The sequence below is a fragment of the Boleophthalmus pectinirostris genome, unplaced genomic scaffold (genome assembly GCF_026225935.1).
Source record: "Boleophthalmus pectinirostris isolate CB_2022bp ecotype Guang Dong unplaced genomic scaffold, ASM2622593v1 HiC_scaffold_23, whole genome shotgun sequence".
NCBI classification, from domain to species: Eukaryota; Metazoa; Chordata; class Actinopteri; order Gobiiformes; family Gobiidae; genus Boleophthalmus; species Boleophthalmus pectinirostris.
Window position 1 is genome coordinate 26,616,939 of NW_026571207.1, and position 13,057 is coordinate 26,629,995.

Here is a 13,057-nt window from a genome sequence, read left to right on the forward strand (position 1 = left end):
GTGTCGTCTTAAACTGTGGAAATTCTATCTCATCTCATCTCGTTCTAGTTTCAGTATCCATTTTGTATGTGGATGTTGACCTCTATACTTCCTTCACCTCTAAGGCGAGACAGTCTTCAGTCAGTAGGATGTTCATTCTCTTATCCAAAAGTTGGTCATTTGAATCCCGCTTTTGGCATTTCTAAACATTGTTGAGAGAACAGTCAAATCCACTGACCCACAGTTTGAGCCTAAGTCTTACAGGTGAACACTGTTGTTGTGTCCTTGGGCAAAACGTTTAACCCATTTGCGTGTACTAATATATAAATATATGTATGGGTGACTGGTTCCTAGTAAGTAAAGTAAAGTAAAATGCTTTGAGTGCCTTAAAGTGGAAAAGCTCTATATAAAAATGTGACTGTTACTATAGCTACAATTTTTGTCCAATATAAAAGAAATCCTTCAGTTTTTCCATCCAAGAACAATAGACTACTGTATGTATTTGATAGTCCATTACCTATCATAAACAATATTCATAAAATGGCTTCTCCCGGTGTTATTTTCTTCTCTCTCATTTGCCTAGTGCCCAGGCGCCTTATTGCCTCCGGCCATGGGGTGGTTATGACACTCACTTCCCATTATAACATTATTCTCTTTCAGGGCACCTTTGAAGCAGAAATATTCTTAGCCTTGCTTGCACTACCAGCTCCCTATTATTTATACGCTACATTGTTGTGTTAAAGAGGCACCAGCATATTTAGTGTAAGGTAAGAGAAGGTATGTATATAGAAAGGAGATATGAACAGATAAGTGTGATGTAAAAGGCCAGGCATACTGATAAGCTGAGCGAGGTTGACTTTATGACTCCCCACATATTATGCATCAGAACAGAACATTCTCAGAGCTGATAATGAGATTCAAAACACTAAATTTAGCCCATAGTCACTGCAAGTATCTCGAGTGTGTGCACGCATACATAATACAGAGACATTACAAGATTACTAATAAGCAATTAAGATGCCAGGGAAAGCTGGAACATTATTATGGGAGTATACATAATCATAAACATACAAAAGAGGGAAATCAAAGTGGCTTTATTGGGGCCAGTGCTTCTCTATCTGCATTGTCAGGGTTTGTGTGGAGGAGCTGTCCATGGTGCTGAAATTTCAAAGACTACATGCCTCTCTTATTTTCTTATGCACATACTATTTACAGGTTATAGGTAATTTTATTTACATTATTATAATATTGGATGTAATGTTTATGTAATGTTTAGTTATTTTATTGAATCAGAACCTATAAGTTGAAAATGCAAATGTCAGTTGTCGTAGTAAATCTGTAATAAACTAAAATAAATAAAGTAAATAAAACAAAATAAAGTAAATTCATAATAAACTGTTAAATACTATATTATACATTATGTTGGATATGAATTTCCTTTTTAGTCATTGCGCAGTCAGTCTGTAAACAATGACGCTGTCCATGGTGCTGAATCTCCCCAGAAAGAAAGCAATATGTTATAGTAATATGTTCTGTTATTGCATAGCTGGCTATGGCTTTTTGTGTTGGGTTGTATGCATTATTAAAGGTGCACTGTGCAACTTTTCTGGTGGAGGATGTGCTGTCTGCTTGTCTCCATGGAGATGTTATTGCATTACATTAACCATAGCATTTATTTATTATGGGCGTTTCTATTGTTCAAAAATAGAATAATTCCTTCAATGAATGGGGCCAACTCTCCACAGATTTGAATTGTAATGTAACATACTACTGTAACTTAATCTCTCTTTTGTGATGTGTGGTTTAATCTATATTGTGGAACATTCTAGACAAAGCAGTAACATTTCCATGGTGGCCGTTAGAAATGTTAGACAGTGCACCTTTAATGCTGCTTTTACTGTATCATTTTTATCAAATGATAATATAAAAAGAAATGATTTAAGCAGACAAAAACAAAACAAACAAACAAAAAACATAAAAAGCACAAAACAATACTCACAGAGCTCTCTTCATCATTACAGCTTCAGCCCGTAATGGCTGTCCATGCGTCTCGGGAACCCACCGGCCTTATTCCTTTATGATTAACTGCTTCAAGTGTTCCCATGCGTATCACTAGTTTCTGAGCTACCACTAAATCTGCCATCCCCAAGGACCACAGTTATTCACTCACAAACAACTAAAGAAAAGCAAAATACACAACAAAAAAGATACTGTACCTTCCCACATATTTCTCAAAGATGGTGTTGGGAACTAACTACATAAATATACACAAATACTTATTTAGAGTATTAATTTTGACTACTTTTTTAGTGGTATACAGAGGACAGTTTCTTTGCGAATGTATATTGCCGTATTTGATTGTTTAATTTTTTTTCTTTCTTATCTCAAGTCAATGATAAATGAATGCTTCACAAATAAACATATTTTTATATCACATTTCATACACAAATTAAGAAAAACATAAATAATCATCATAAAATTAACATTACTGTGGAATAAAAACCTTTCAGTTATATGCACAGCGAAACAGAAGCGTTTTGAGGCTGATTTAAGAACTGTCAGAGCAGAGGCCTGCCTCACATTCAGGTTTAGCTGCGTGAAACTGAAATGCTGACTCCCCATGTTTAGTCACAAACTCGTTCAATTCTATTTTGCATTTTTACACTTTAATATATTGCTTAGACTTAGACAAACTATTTTTGATCCACAAGGGAAATTATTTGGACACAGTAGCTCACACATCACAATATAATGTAATAACAGAAAGCAACAATATAAATGGTAATAATGAATTCAACATCACTACATGTAAGTAAAAATTTAAAATATATAGTAAAACAAATATATCTCTCAGCTATACAAGGGATCATATGGAGAAACAGTGCAAAGATGAAATAGTGATTGACACAACAGAAGGTTATGTAAATCAAAGTGAATGTACTTAGAATACAGTACTCTGATTGGACTACATAATGAAATATGATACAATATACAATGCAGGTATTCTGTATTTTGTAGGACTGTTACGATAATACATTCTGAAGTGTGATATATTGATTTTGAAATTGGTCATACCATTTTGACAATAATCTTAAAGCAGGATAATCACACTAAACCCTTTTCTTAGTGAACATATATCGTATAGCCAAAGTGCAATGAAACACTAAAGCAGTTAGTTCTAGTGTCTATAATGTGTCAAATCAGTTAATTATTGGACCATGTACAACTAAATGTCATCATATAGGCCTAATACTAAATAAAACTAAGAAAAAATCGTAACTAGTGCAAAGAAAATGTACACAGAGTAAATACTGAGCTTGAAAAAATATTGTAAGCATTAAACAACGAGGAGCTATGCATTATGCAGTTTTAATGTTTGCTGCAGAGTAATTTTCCTCCGTGTGCATCAAAAACTGCAGTATTAATGCACAGCAGTTATCCATTGTAATTCTCACTGACCGAGGTATAATGAGCAATAAATCAATTTTGTAATTATCGCAACAGACATAACTAAACACATAACTAAACACATTTTCAAAGTATTTTTTCCAAACACTGTTAACAGAAGGGAGGAATCTCTTATTAAACACTTGGGATGTGTACGGCGGTCATTTGTGTAGGTGGGACGTCATCCATCTTTTTATGGCGTAATGACCTGATGTGGAACGGGCCTCGTGAATCGCCTGGAGAGCAGCTGGCGTGCATTCTAATAAAGCCGCCCAATCATCTCTCACAGACAGATCTTGTTGTGTCTGCGGGAAAGCCATTTAACATTTGATCTATTTGCATGGACAAACAAGGATGAAGGATGCTCCAAAACATTGCATTTACTCGCACAATGGTGGGCAATAAAAATAAATGGGATTGCGTGTGTGTTAGCATCTGCTGTCTGATTGCTATACAAAATTGCAAGAATAGGTATTGTAAAGATTATAAAAATGACGGCACCGTCTTCGTTCTATTGACAAATCACCCACCACCTCTCTCAGACATTGTTCTCCTTATGGGCCATATCTGTTTTGGTGTCTTTTTCTGCCAAATAACCCAAAGTGGTCTGTGTTTTTGTATTGGGTACTTATTTAAATCGATTGCAGGATGTTTAGAAACCTGTTGTAACTAATGGTTTACCTGTACCTTCTGTGTGTGTGTTTCAGAGTGATGAGAAATTAGGACCTTTGCCATAGCGATTACAAATTTAAAGCAAACATATTATACAAAATGAACTCTTCAGTGCTTTTAACCATGTTATAATTGTTTTCCCCTTCTCATTTACCCTCTTGAAGTTGTATCCGGAGTGATTTGTACATGTCTGAGCAATCTTTAATCATTTTTTCACCACCACTGGCATACACTCACTGCTCTGTACTTACTCCGTTCAATACATGTAGGATTTAGCAGTGTCGCATAGTCTTTTTGGTACAAAAAAAATAAATAAATAAAAATCTGATGTGTGTGTTGTGATGTGCAGCTATCCCTAGGAGATGCCAAGACTTTGTTGTGATGACGTTTACAGCGATGTCTGCTCCCCTTGGGCACCACAGTTTTCTAATATGGAAATCAGCTGATCTTTTTCTTTTATTAAATTATTTCAGACTGATATTATGATTTAAAATGTGCACATTAAAACATACTGATCCACAGTGTCATAGATTTCAACTGGATAGCACACAGAAGCACAATATGTGTTCTTCAAAACAAAGCATTACATCTTTTGAATGTGGAAAAAGTGCTCAAATCTGTGTTCAAATCCATGAATAGTTGAAATTTCTCTACAAAATGTCACATTTGCTCTGACATTGAAGATGGAAAAACAATGTTGCCTGTTAAACAGCATCTGGCATAAAGTCTCTCACAAATGAGTTGTGGTACAGTACAATCCCCATGAAGAAAAATGCAAGTGAACAGAGCCTTTTTAAATAGTTATTGCATGACAAACAAACTAAAACATAATACCCCTTCTCCCAGTTATTGAATTTACATTTTTTTTACATTTTTGTAATTCAATTTGATAATATCTGCCATAATTACTGCGGATGAAACTGCTTTATTTACTCTGTGGGGCGACTCGGTAACTATGCCAACTGACAGCGAGCGATCTGATTGGTCCGTTGCCAGCAGCAGCAGCAGATTTACATTCTGAGTCAGAATGTAAATCAGAGCTGCAGATCAATGTATCCTCTAATCACCTTTTATTTCCTGTCTCTACACGAGCTCTGAGCCCATTGGCCAGAGCGCGCCCGTCTCTGTGATGCGAGCGAGCGGTGAGCGGCTCCGTGTTGGTGACAAAGTAACTGAATAATGTCACCTATAATTGGTGCAGGGAGAGTTAGATCTGATAATGCTGTATGCAGTCATGTCATCTGAGGTTGGGCATGTCCTGGTTTAGTCCTAATCCAGTGAAGGCCAGGTTTAGTCCTCGTTTAGCATATTGGTGACAGTCTTTGTGTGTTACATGAATTGAGTTAGCAGTGAAAACTTAAACTTATTGATTATTTATGAACAGTTTTGTGGTTGTCATACATGTATTTTTTTTTCAAGGACCTGTATTACACTTTTTCTGATGTTATGTTGTTTTCCCATCAAAAACATACCCAGAGTTGTGTTTTGTTTCATTCACACATGTTTAACACACAAATCCTGCATGTTATGTGGTAATACAGGAAGTCCTCCACTGTGTTTTCAAACTCCACTAGAATCATTTGGTTAATTTCAGACTTCGAACTGAGCATCTCCACTGAACTATAGGTAAATGGTAGCACTTCACTTGAAAAGTACCACTACCACCACAATAAAAACACAGAAATCATATAGAGCAGGTTATTATGAACATTTTAAGACCAAAATGAGGAGCTTGACAGCCACAGTTATAGCAAGAGGGGTGACCATTTTTCAACAGAAAGTGATTGGAAATGGAGTCAGTGGAGCCAGAAGCCCACCCATGCTCACTTCCTATGTTGAGCTCAGCGGCTAATGGGTGAGCTATGTCCATTTACATATACAGCCAGTGCTATTGCTGTGTAGACATGTTTTATTTGTGGTTTAGACCTAGTTTATACCTGGTAGACCTTTACTCTTGATTGAGTCTGTTGTTAAACTGCAGTGTATGACTTGAGTTTTCTCTATTAGTAAAAGCAATAATGCGCTTTTTTGGTAGTTGTCATATTCTGTCTTGTTATAAATACATTTTTGCTGTTATGAAGACCAAATAACATGTCATTTAGATTCAACATGACAGTATTTTACAGTTATTGTTTTTGTTGTGAATGAAGAGTTTTTGCCAGGCCCTGTGTATACTGCACCGCCTGTACACAGCGCAGTGCTTAATGGACACTTTTATTCATTACACTTTATCACCAAAACTTCAGGGGCGGCTTCTGATGGAGTTTGTGATCTAATGTAGTTTGAGTTTTGGCACAGCTTCAGCCCTGTTGTAAAGCTGCATTCATTCATCTCCTCAGCCGTAGTAGAGCCCTAAACACTAGGAAATTAAACTGCTTATAATTTATCCCTCATTATAAAAACATTTTGAAGCATAATCTAGCCAGTGGATCGTCAGTTCAAAACCATCATAAATGTAATCAACCAAACCTATGTGCAATTATACTTTATATAAGTCACTGATGAGGCTAAAAGAGAGATTAAAGGTGCACTGTGGAACTTTTGTGGTTGAGAATCGGCTACACACTCTGAGATTTGAAAGCTTTGTCTGGAATGCTCTACAGGTTTCAAGTTTCAAGTTCTGCAATAAAATATCTATAATTCAATGCCATACTGTGGAGCATTCCAAGTAGTAATCTACATAAAATGATGACGTATATAGTAAAAATAATAAAATGCTTATGTAGTCACATGGTATGCTATATTGCTGAGGAAAATATACACGATAAAAATAGTATTGGAACAAATTTATACCACACTAAACACAAAAACCAAAAAGCAGGATTCTCTTCAAAAAAAGACTTTAAATGTACAATACAGTTAAAACGTAATAGTTAGAAAAATAAATAGCAGAATGAAATACTTTAGTAATTAGGATATATCTAGAATAACCCATAGTTATTATTCAACTCTCTTCAAAAACATCCCCACTAGTACAAAGAAAAATTAGTGTAACTGACTTGCCAGCGTGCAGGGATTATGTGGTTTATGCGACGGTTCTAAGAGGCTTTTTCAAACTGTAGCTTCTTTGCATTTCGCCCAAAGTTTGTTGCGATGGCGGACGAGAATCCACGACCAGGTCACTGCAAAAGAAAGGCCGTTTTTGAGGTCGCTGAAAGAAGAAGAGAAGGGGAAAAGGAGCGAAGCCAAACTGAGGTGATGCTTAGAGATTCCTTCCAGCAATTGCGCAACTGAAGCAGACAAAGGGTCTAAAAACTGATGCATCGTTCGCTAAATTACTTCTAGACAGGTCACTTCAACAGTAATTCTGAATGCGCACTGGCTGTAAACAAGCCTGATTTCTAGAGTAAGGAGGCGGGAGCAGGTGTTTCTGCTGAGGGAGCTGAGGAGGTGGAAGGTGGTGTCACGCATGCACAAGGACGGCCACTGTATTTCTCTTCCCTTAAAAAAATCCTCTATACAGCCTTTAAATATCTATGTCCCATTCCCACCCTGCTCCCTCTGTGCCTTTCATCAGGTATAATTTAGTTGTTAGTTAATGTTGGCACTTCTGCGTTGTTTAAAAAAAAAAAGTGTTCTTAATTCAGCACTAAACTTTTTGAAGTTTTTGCATAGTTTCAAATGTGCTGGTAATTTATTCCATTCTGTTCTAGTTTTGAAGAAAATGCTGATTGGCCTAGAGCTGTTTTTCTTTTTGGTATGCTACACTGGCCACTGTGGGCCTTAGAGTTCTGGTCATCTGTTCAGATGTTAATGTGACAAACCTTTCGAGTGGTGGTGTGTTCTTCTCTCAATAGAAAACACTTCCACTTTGTGATGTCATGTGGTAATACAGGAAATGTGTGATTTTGAACTCCATGCACTTTCACTAGAATCATTTGGATAATTTCAACCCTGGAACTTCCAATCTCTAGTTATCAAAAGGTAGCTGTTAATTTGAAAACTACTACTGCATGACATCACAAAGTGGAACAGAGCATTTTGAGCTTTAGAGATACAGACAGACTAATAATAAAGGGTTACTCAAACATGTGTGAATGAAACAAAACACAACTCCAGGTATGTTTGTGATGAGGTAACAACATTCAAACATGACTACAAGCTCACAAGAGTCAGTTCTAGGTAATATAGGGCCTTTAAAAAGTGTATTTATTCTGGAGTCCTTCCCCCATCTCTGGCATCTCTATCCGTACCCTGGTACATTTTCAAACCTCTATTGATTTTGACTGTCCTCCCTCCTCCAGGCCTCTCGGTGCTGCAGAAAGTCTTAGACACAGCAGCGGAGAAGAACTGGCTGGTGACGTCCGTGAATGTGGAAACCATGACCGACAACTCTTTCCTCAAAGTGTTTCAGGATCTGGACAAGAGGAAGGAGGGTCAGATCATCATCGACTGTGAGACCGACCGCCTCACTGGGATACTCAAGATGGTAAAGAGCTCTCCGCTGTTTGGACAATTTACACACTATTCACTGTGTATTGATGTGGGGGAGATTGAAAGACTCTTGGTTTTGGACTGATAGTTCTGGTTCAGATCTTGAGGCTTGGTTTTAGCCTTGGTTTACGCTAGTCTAGTTTTGGTTTTTGTTGAGTTGAGTTTAGAGCAGATTTTTTAATTGGGCATATCTTATACCTCTTTTGGTACTGCTGATGTAATTATGGCTTTGGTCCTGGTAAAATGATCAATATTAAAAATAGTAATAAATAAAGCATTGGATTTGTGTATCATTAATCACTAATTATTTTCATGACACCCAAAGTACTTTACGACACATTATTTATTGGTATTATTGGTAATATTAGTGATTTGGAATTATCTACTAATGACTTATTAAGCACTGTTCATTTCTTGGTACAGTCAAGTTTTACTTTGTAGTTAGTAGATTATGAATGTTTTTTTTTTTGGGGTTTTTTTTTTATGGTTTTGGTTTAGACCTGTTTTAATGCTGATGTAGTGCTGTTGTTTCAGCTATTACAATTTGTATAGTCCTGATTTAGACTTCATTTAGTCCTTGTTTAGTCCTTGTTTAGACCCAGTTTAGTCCGGGTTTAGACTTGGTTGGGACCTGATTTAGTCTTTGTTATTAGACCTGGTTTAGTCCTAGTTAAATCAATAATAGTAATAATAATGCATTGGCTTTATATAACACATTTTAATACACTCAAAGTGCTTTACAGTACTTTATGTACTTTATTTATTAACTCCATGTATTTACTCCACACATGAGGTAAGATAAGATTGCAGGCATAGCTGCCCTGGGGTAGGCTGATGGAAGCAAGACTGTCAATCAGCGTCATCAACCACACTGTCTATCAACACTCACATACATATATCAAATTTATACATAGGTAACGGGGTGAAGTGTCTTACCTAAGGACACAGCAACACTCTCCACTGTGCAGCTGGTATTGCCAGTGGTCTTTCATCCAATTACTAACCAGGCCCGGGATTATTTAGCTTCCGAGTTCTGATGAGTGACTAGCAGGTGGACTAACTGGGCAGTTTTAGCTGTTCAGACCTGATTTATTTCTGGTTTAGACCTGGTTTAGACCTGGTTAAGATCTGGTTAAGACCTGGTTTAGACCTGGTTTAGACCTGGGTGGTACCGCCTGCCTCAGGGGAGCACTGAAGTAAAGGGCTGTGAACTCTTTGGACACCCGCCGGGCCTGGTGCAATCCTGCTGCAATCATAAGTGCTATTTCATCATTTCCACAGCAGCCAAATAACTGACTCAAAATGTTATGCTTGTTGAGGATTGGTACAAATTGGATTAATACAAAATGGGATTCTGTTTCTTCTCTGTTTAAGATATATTTAATTCATATATACTATATATTATATTTTTCAGATTTTTCTTTTGTTCTCAGCGGTGGATATACGAGGCAGATATTGTTTTACATGTTTTGGAAACATACACACACATACACTCATGTTAGAGAGTTAGAGAGTTTGTGAATTGACGAGTTTGAATAAATACTAACCACTCCAGCTCAGAGATGCTTGTTGTCTAATTTGCTCAGGCTAACTAATGTCTATTGCCTATTTCAGGTAATTTTAGATAGCATCAGTCTTGACAGTCTTAGACAAACTTTATTGATCCACAAGAGACATTTTTTGGACACAGTAGCTCACACTTCACAATAAATGATAACATAGAGCAACAATTATGGTAATAATACATTCAAAATAAGTAGCAAACATAACAAGGGACTGGTGTTAAATAAGGCATAATTATATATGTATAAATGTATATGTACAAATAATAAAAATAAAATATAGAAATATAGTAAAAGAAATATATTTCGGCTATATACAAGATACAAGAGGTGGGTGAAGAGAAACAGTGCAAAGATTAAATAGTGATTGACATAAAGTTATCTGTTACATAAGGATGAGTTAATGTACAGTTGTATAATGTATGGACATGAACACAATTTAAAAATATCACTGCATCACTGCCTTTATAAGAAGAACAAATATTAAACGTGTTTTAGCTGTACAGTGTCGTAATAAAAGAAACTGAACTAATCTTAAGTGACAACCTCGCCGACTGTTTCCCTGTTTCTAAAATTGCATGTGGTAGTTCCTAATTTATTCTACTATTTCATCATATTTATTCACTGCTCAAAACATGTAATTTCAAAGCTGTCTCACATCTTTAATGTTACAAAACAAAGGAGATATGTGAAATACAAAGTGGAAGGAAACAGGGGCTGGCTGCTGCTTTGTTGTTCAGTCTGGAGCATCAAGGACATTAGAGATTAATAACGCAATAATATTGGCATTTGGGGCCTTCAATTATTCTCTGACAGCATCAAAAAATGACCCTGTGTTGTAATGTGGGAGAGACCACTAAATGTACCCACACAATTTACACTTCAGTCACTTGCAATGATCTCCATATGTGCTGTATATATGCATTTGCAAGAGGATTTGTTTAAAATATATTTATATATTTATGATTCACGTCTTTTGTGTTATATTTGTGCTTGTGTAATTGGTAATAGACTTTGTGAAGAGAAATTGCACTGACCAAGGAACAGTTTAGACCTCACTTTTGCCTATAGAGAGATTTTGTTCTGGTTCAGAGCGTATTCAGGCCTGGTTTAGTCCTCATTTAATCCTTTCTAAAAATGAGCCTATAATTAGCCTTGGTAATATTAGTTCTACTATTGACCTATTAAGCACTGTTCATTGCTTGGTGCAGTCAAGTTTTAGTTCTTGGCTATTTTGTTTTTTTGGTTTAGACCTGCTTTAGTCCTGGTTTAGACTTGGTTTAGTCCTGGTTTAGACTTGGTTTAGTCCTGGTTTAGTCCTTGTTTTGACCTGATTTAGTCCTGGTTTAGACTGGGTTTAGCTCTTGTTTAGACCTAATTTAGTCTTGGTTTAGACCTGGTTTAGTCCTTGTGGAGAGTTGGTTTAATCTTTGTTATTAGACCTGGTTTAGTTTTTAGGGAGACTTTATTTCTTTTTTGGCCCATTGTTTTGCTTTGTAACTTTGAATATTATTTAGTTCTCATATGAACATTGTTTAGCTATTCTTGTTTAAACAGAGCTGAGATTTTGTATCATTTTTGTCACTCGTATGATGTATGGAGTCACTGTCTTGTCATAATAGATCTCTAGTGTTTCATAATAAGAAAAACAGCATCTCAGACTCCCAGTGTTCATTCTTTAGTGTTTGGTCTAGTGCAAGGACATTATTGATGGCTTGGTGTCTACAGTTAAGGTTATTGCATCACTTCTCTCCTCTTTTTACACGCCCGGTGCCTAAGAAGTTCTGTGATCGGGAGAGCCCCCAATCCATCACCCCCACACCTGCCATCACCTCCGCCCACAGTGGCCCAAAACAGACCCCTCTGCCCCTCCTACTCCCCCCTCCTCCGCCCATACCATTCATCTTTACAGATCACAGATAATGTCACAGTTCTTAGAATGACTGGTTCATATGTGTTAGGGTGTGTGCCATAGCCATATGAATGGGCATAGCCAACCCACTAGCAGGCGCGTTCCAATAGCAAGTGAGCATGGGTGCGTTTTGGTGCCATTGGCTCTGGCTTCAATTCACTTTCTATTGAAAAATTGCCTCTCTGCTGCTGTTAGACTTCTCATTTTGGTATAAAAATGTTTGTATTAACCCACTCTACACGATTCTACTATTTTTATTTTGTTATTTTATCCCTAAATCAGCATATGAACATTAATAACTATATCAAGCTTGGGACTAAAGTAAACCCAATTCAACCAAGACTTAACAAGGAGTAAACCCAGACGACAACAAATCAAATCTACTTAAACTGGCCCCAAACTAGAACCAAACCACAACAAGTTTGAAGGCACCCAGTTTTATCAAGGTTTAGAAGATTTCTTATGGGAACTTGTGGTTGTGACCTGGGTTTGTGTTGTATTGTTTTGCTCAAACTGGTTGGACCTGGATTAGGCCTGTCTTGGTCAATGTTTATTGTTTTGTGATGTGGGATTAGCCGTGTCCTGGTCCTGATTTAGATTTCTTAACTTGAATTACGACTAGTAAATATGCACTTGTAATTTCAGTTTAAAATGGATAACACTTACTATATGGCATCTCATTCATCTTTAACACCGCAGATGCTTGGTGGATAATGTCACGGAGCGCAGCTGTGTCCCAAGGGTGCTGGCTCATATGCACTGCATGTGGATGGAGTGAATGTAGTTGATGTAGTTGATGTACTAATGCCCCGCGGAGAGCATTTACAGTGACAGAGGAGGAGAGAGAGAGAGAGACAGAAAGGGAGAGAGAGAGAGAAAATGACCTGTTTCTCTGGAGGCTGAACTCCGAGTGACTTCTCAAATCTACATATATAATTAAAAAGCCGCTCGCACCAAACCAAAAGCATTTCCATTTGGCAGGGCTTCTGTTCTCCCTACTGTGAGTGGGAGAAACGCACAATTCCTCGCACATTTTATTGTTTGCCTTATT

At 37.1% G+C, this 13,057-nt stretch overlaps 1 protein-coding gene across 5 annotated transcripts in view; it reads left to right on the plus strand.

Moving 5' to 3' along the window:
• gria1a (glutamate receptor, ionotropic, AMPA 1a) overlaps positions 1–13,057 on the plus strand; it is a 130,950-nt gene that overhangs the window by 38,499 nt on the left and 79,394 nt on the right. For all 5 annotated transcript variants that reach the window (XM_020927322.2, XM_055159102.1, XM_055159103.1 and 2 more), the window contains one exon: positions 8,343–8,527. In XM_020927322.2, coding sequence (XP_020782981.1) covers positions 8,343–8,527 — 185 coding nt within the window. The remainder of the gene's footprint in view (positions 1–8,342; positions 8,528–13,057) is intronic.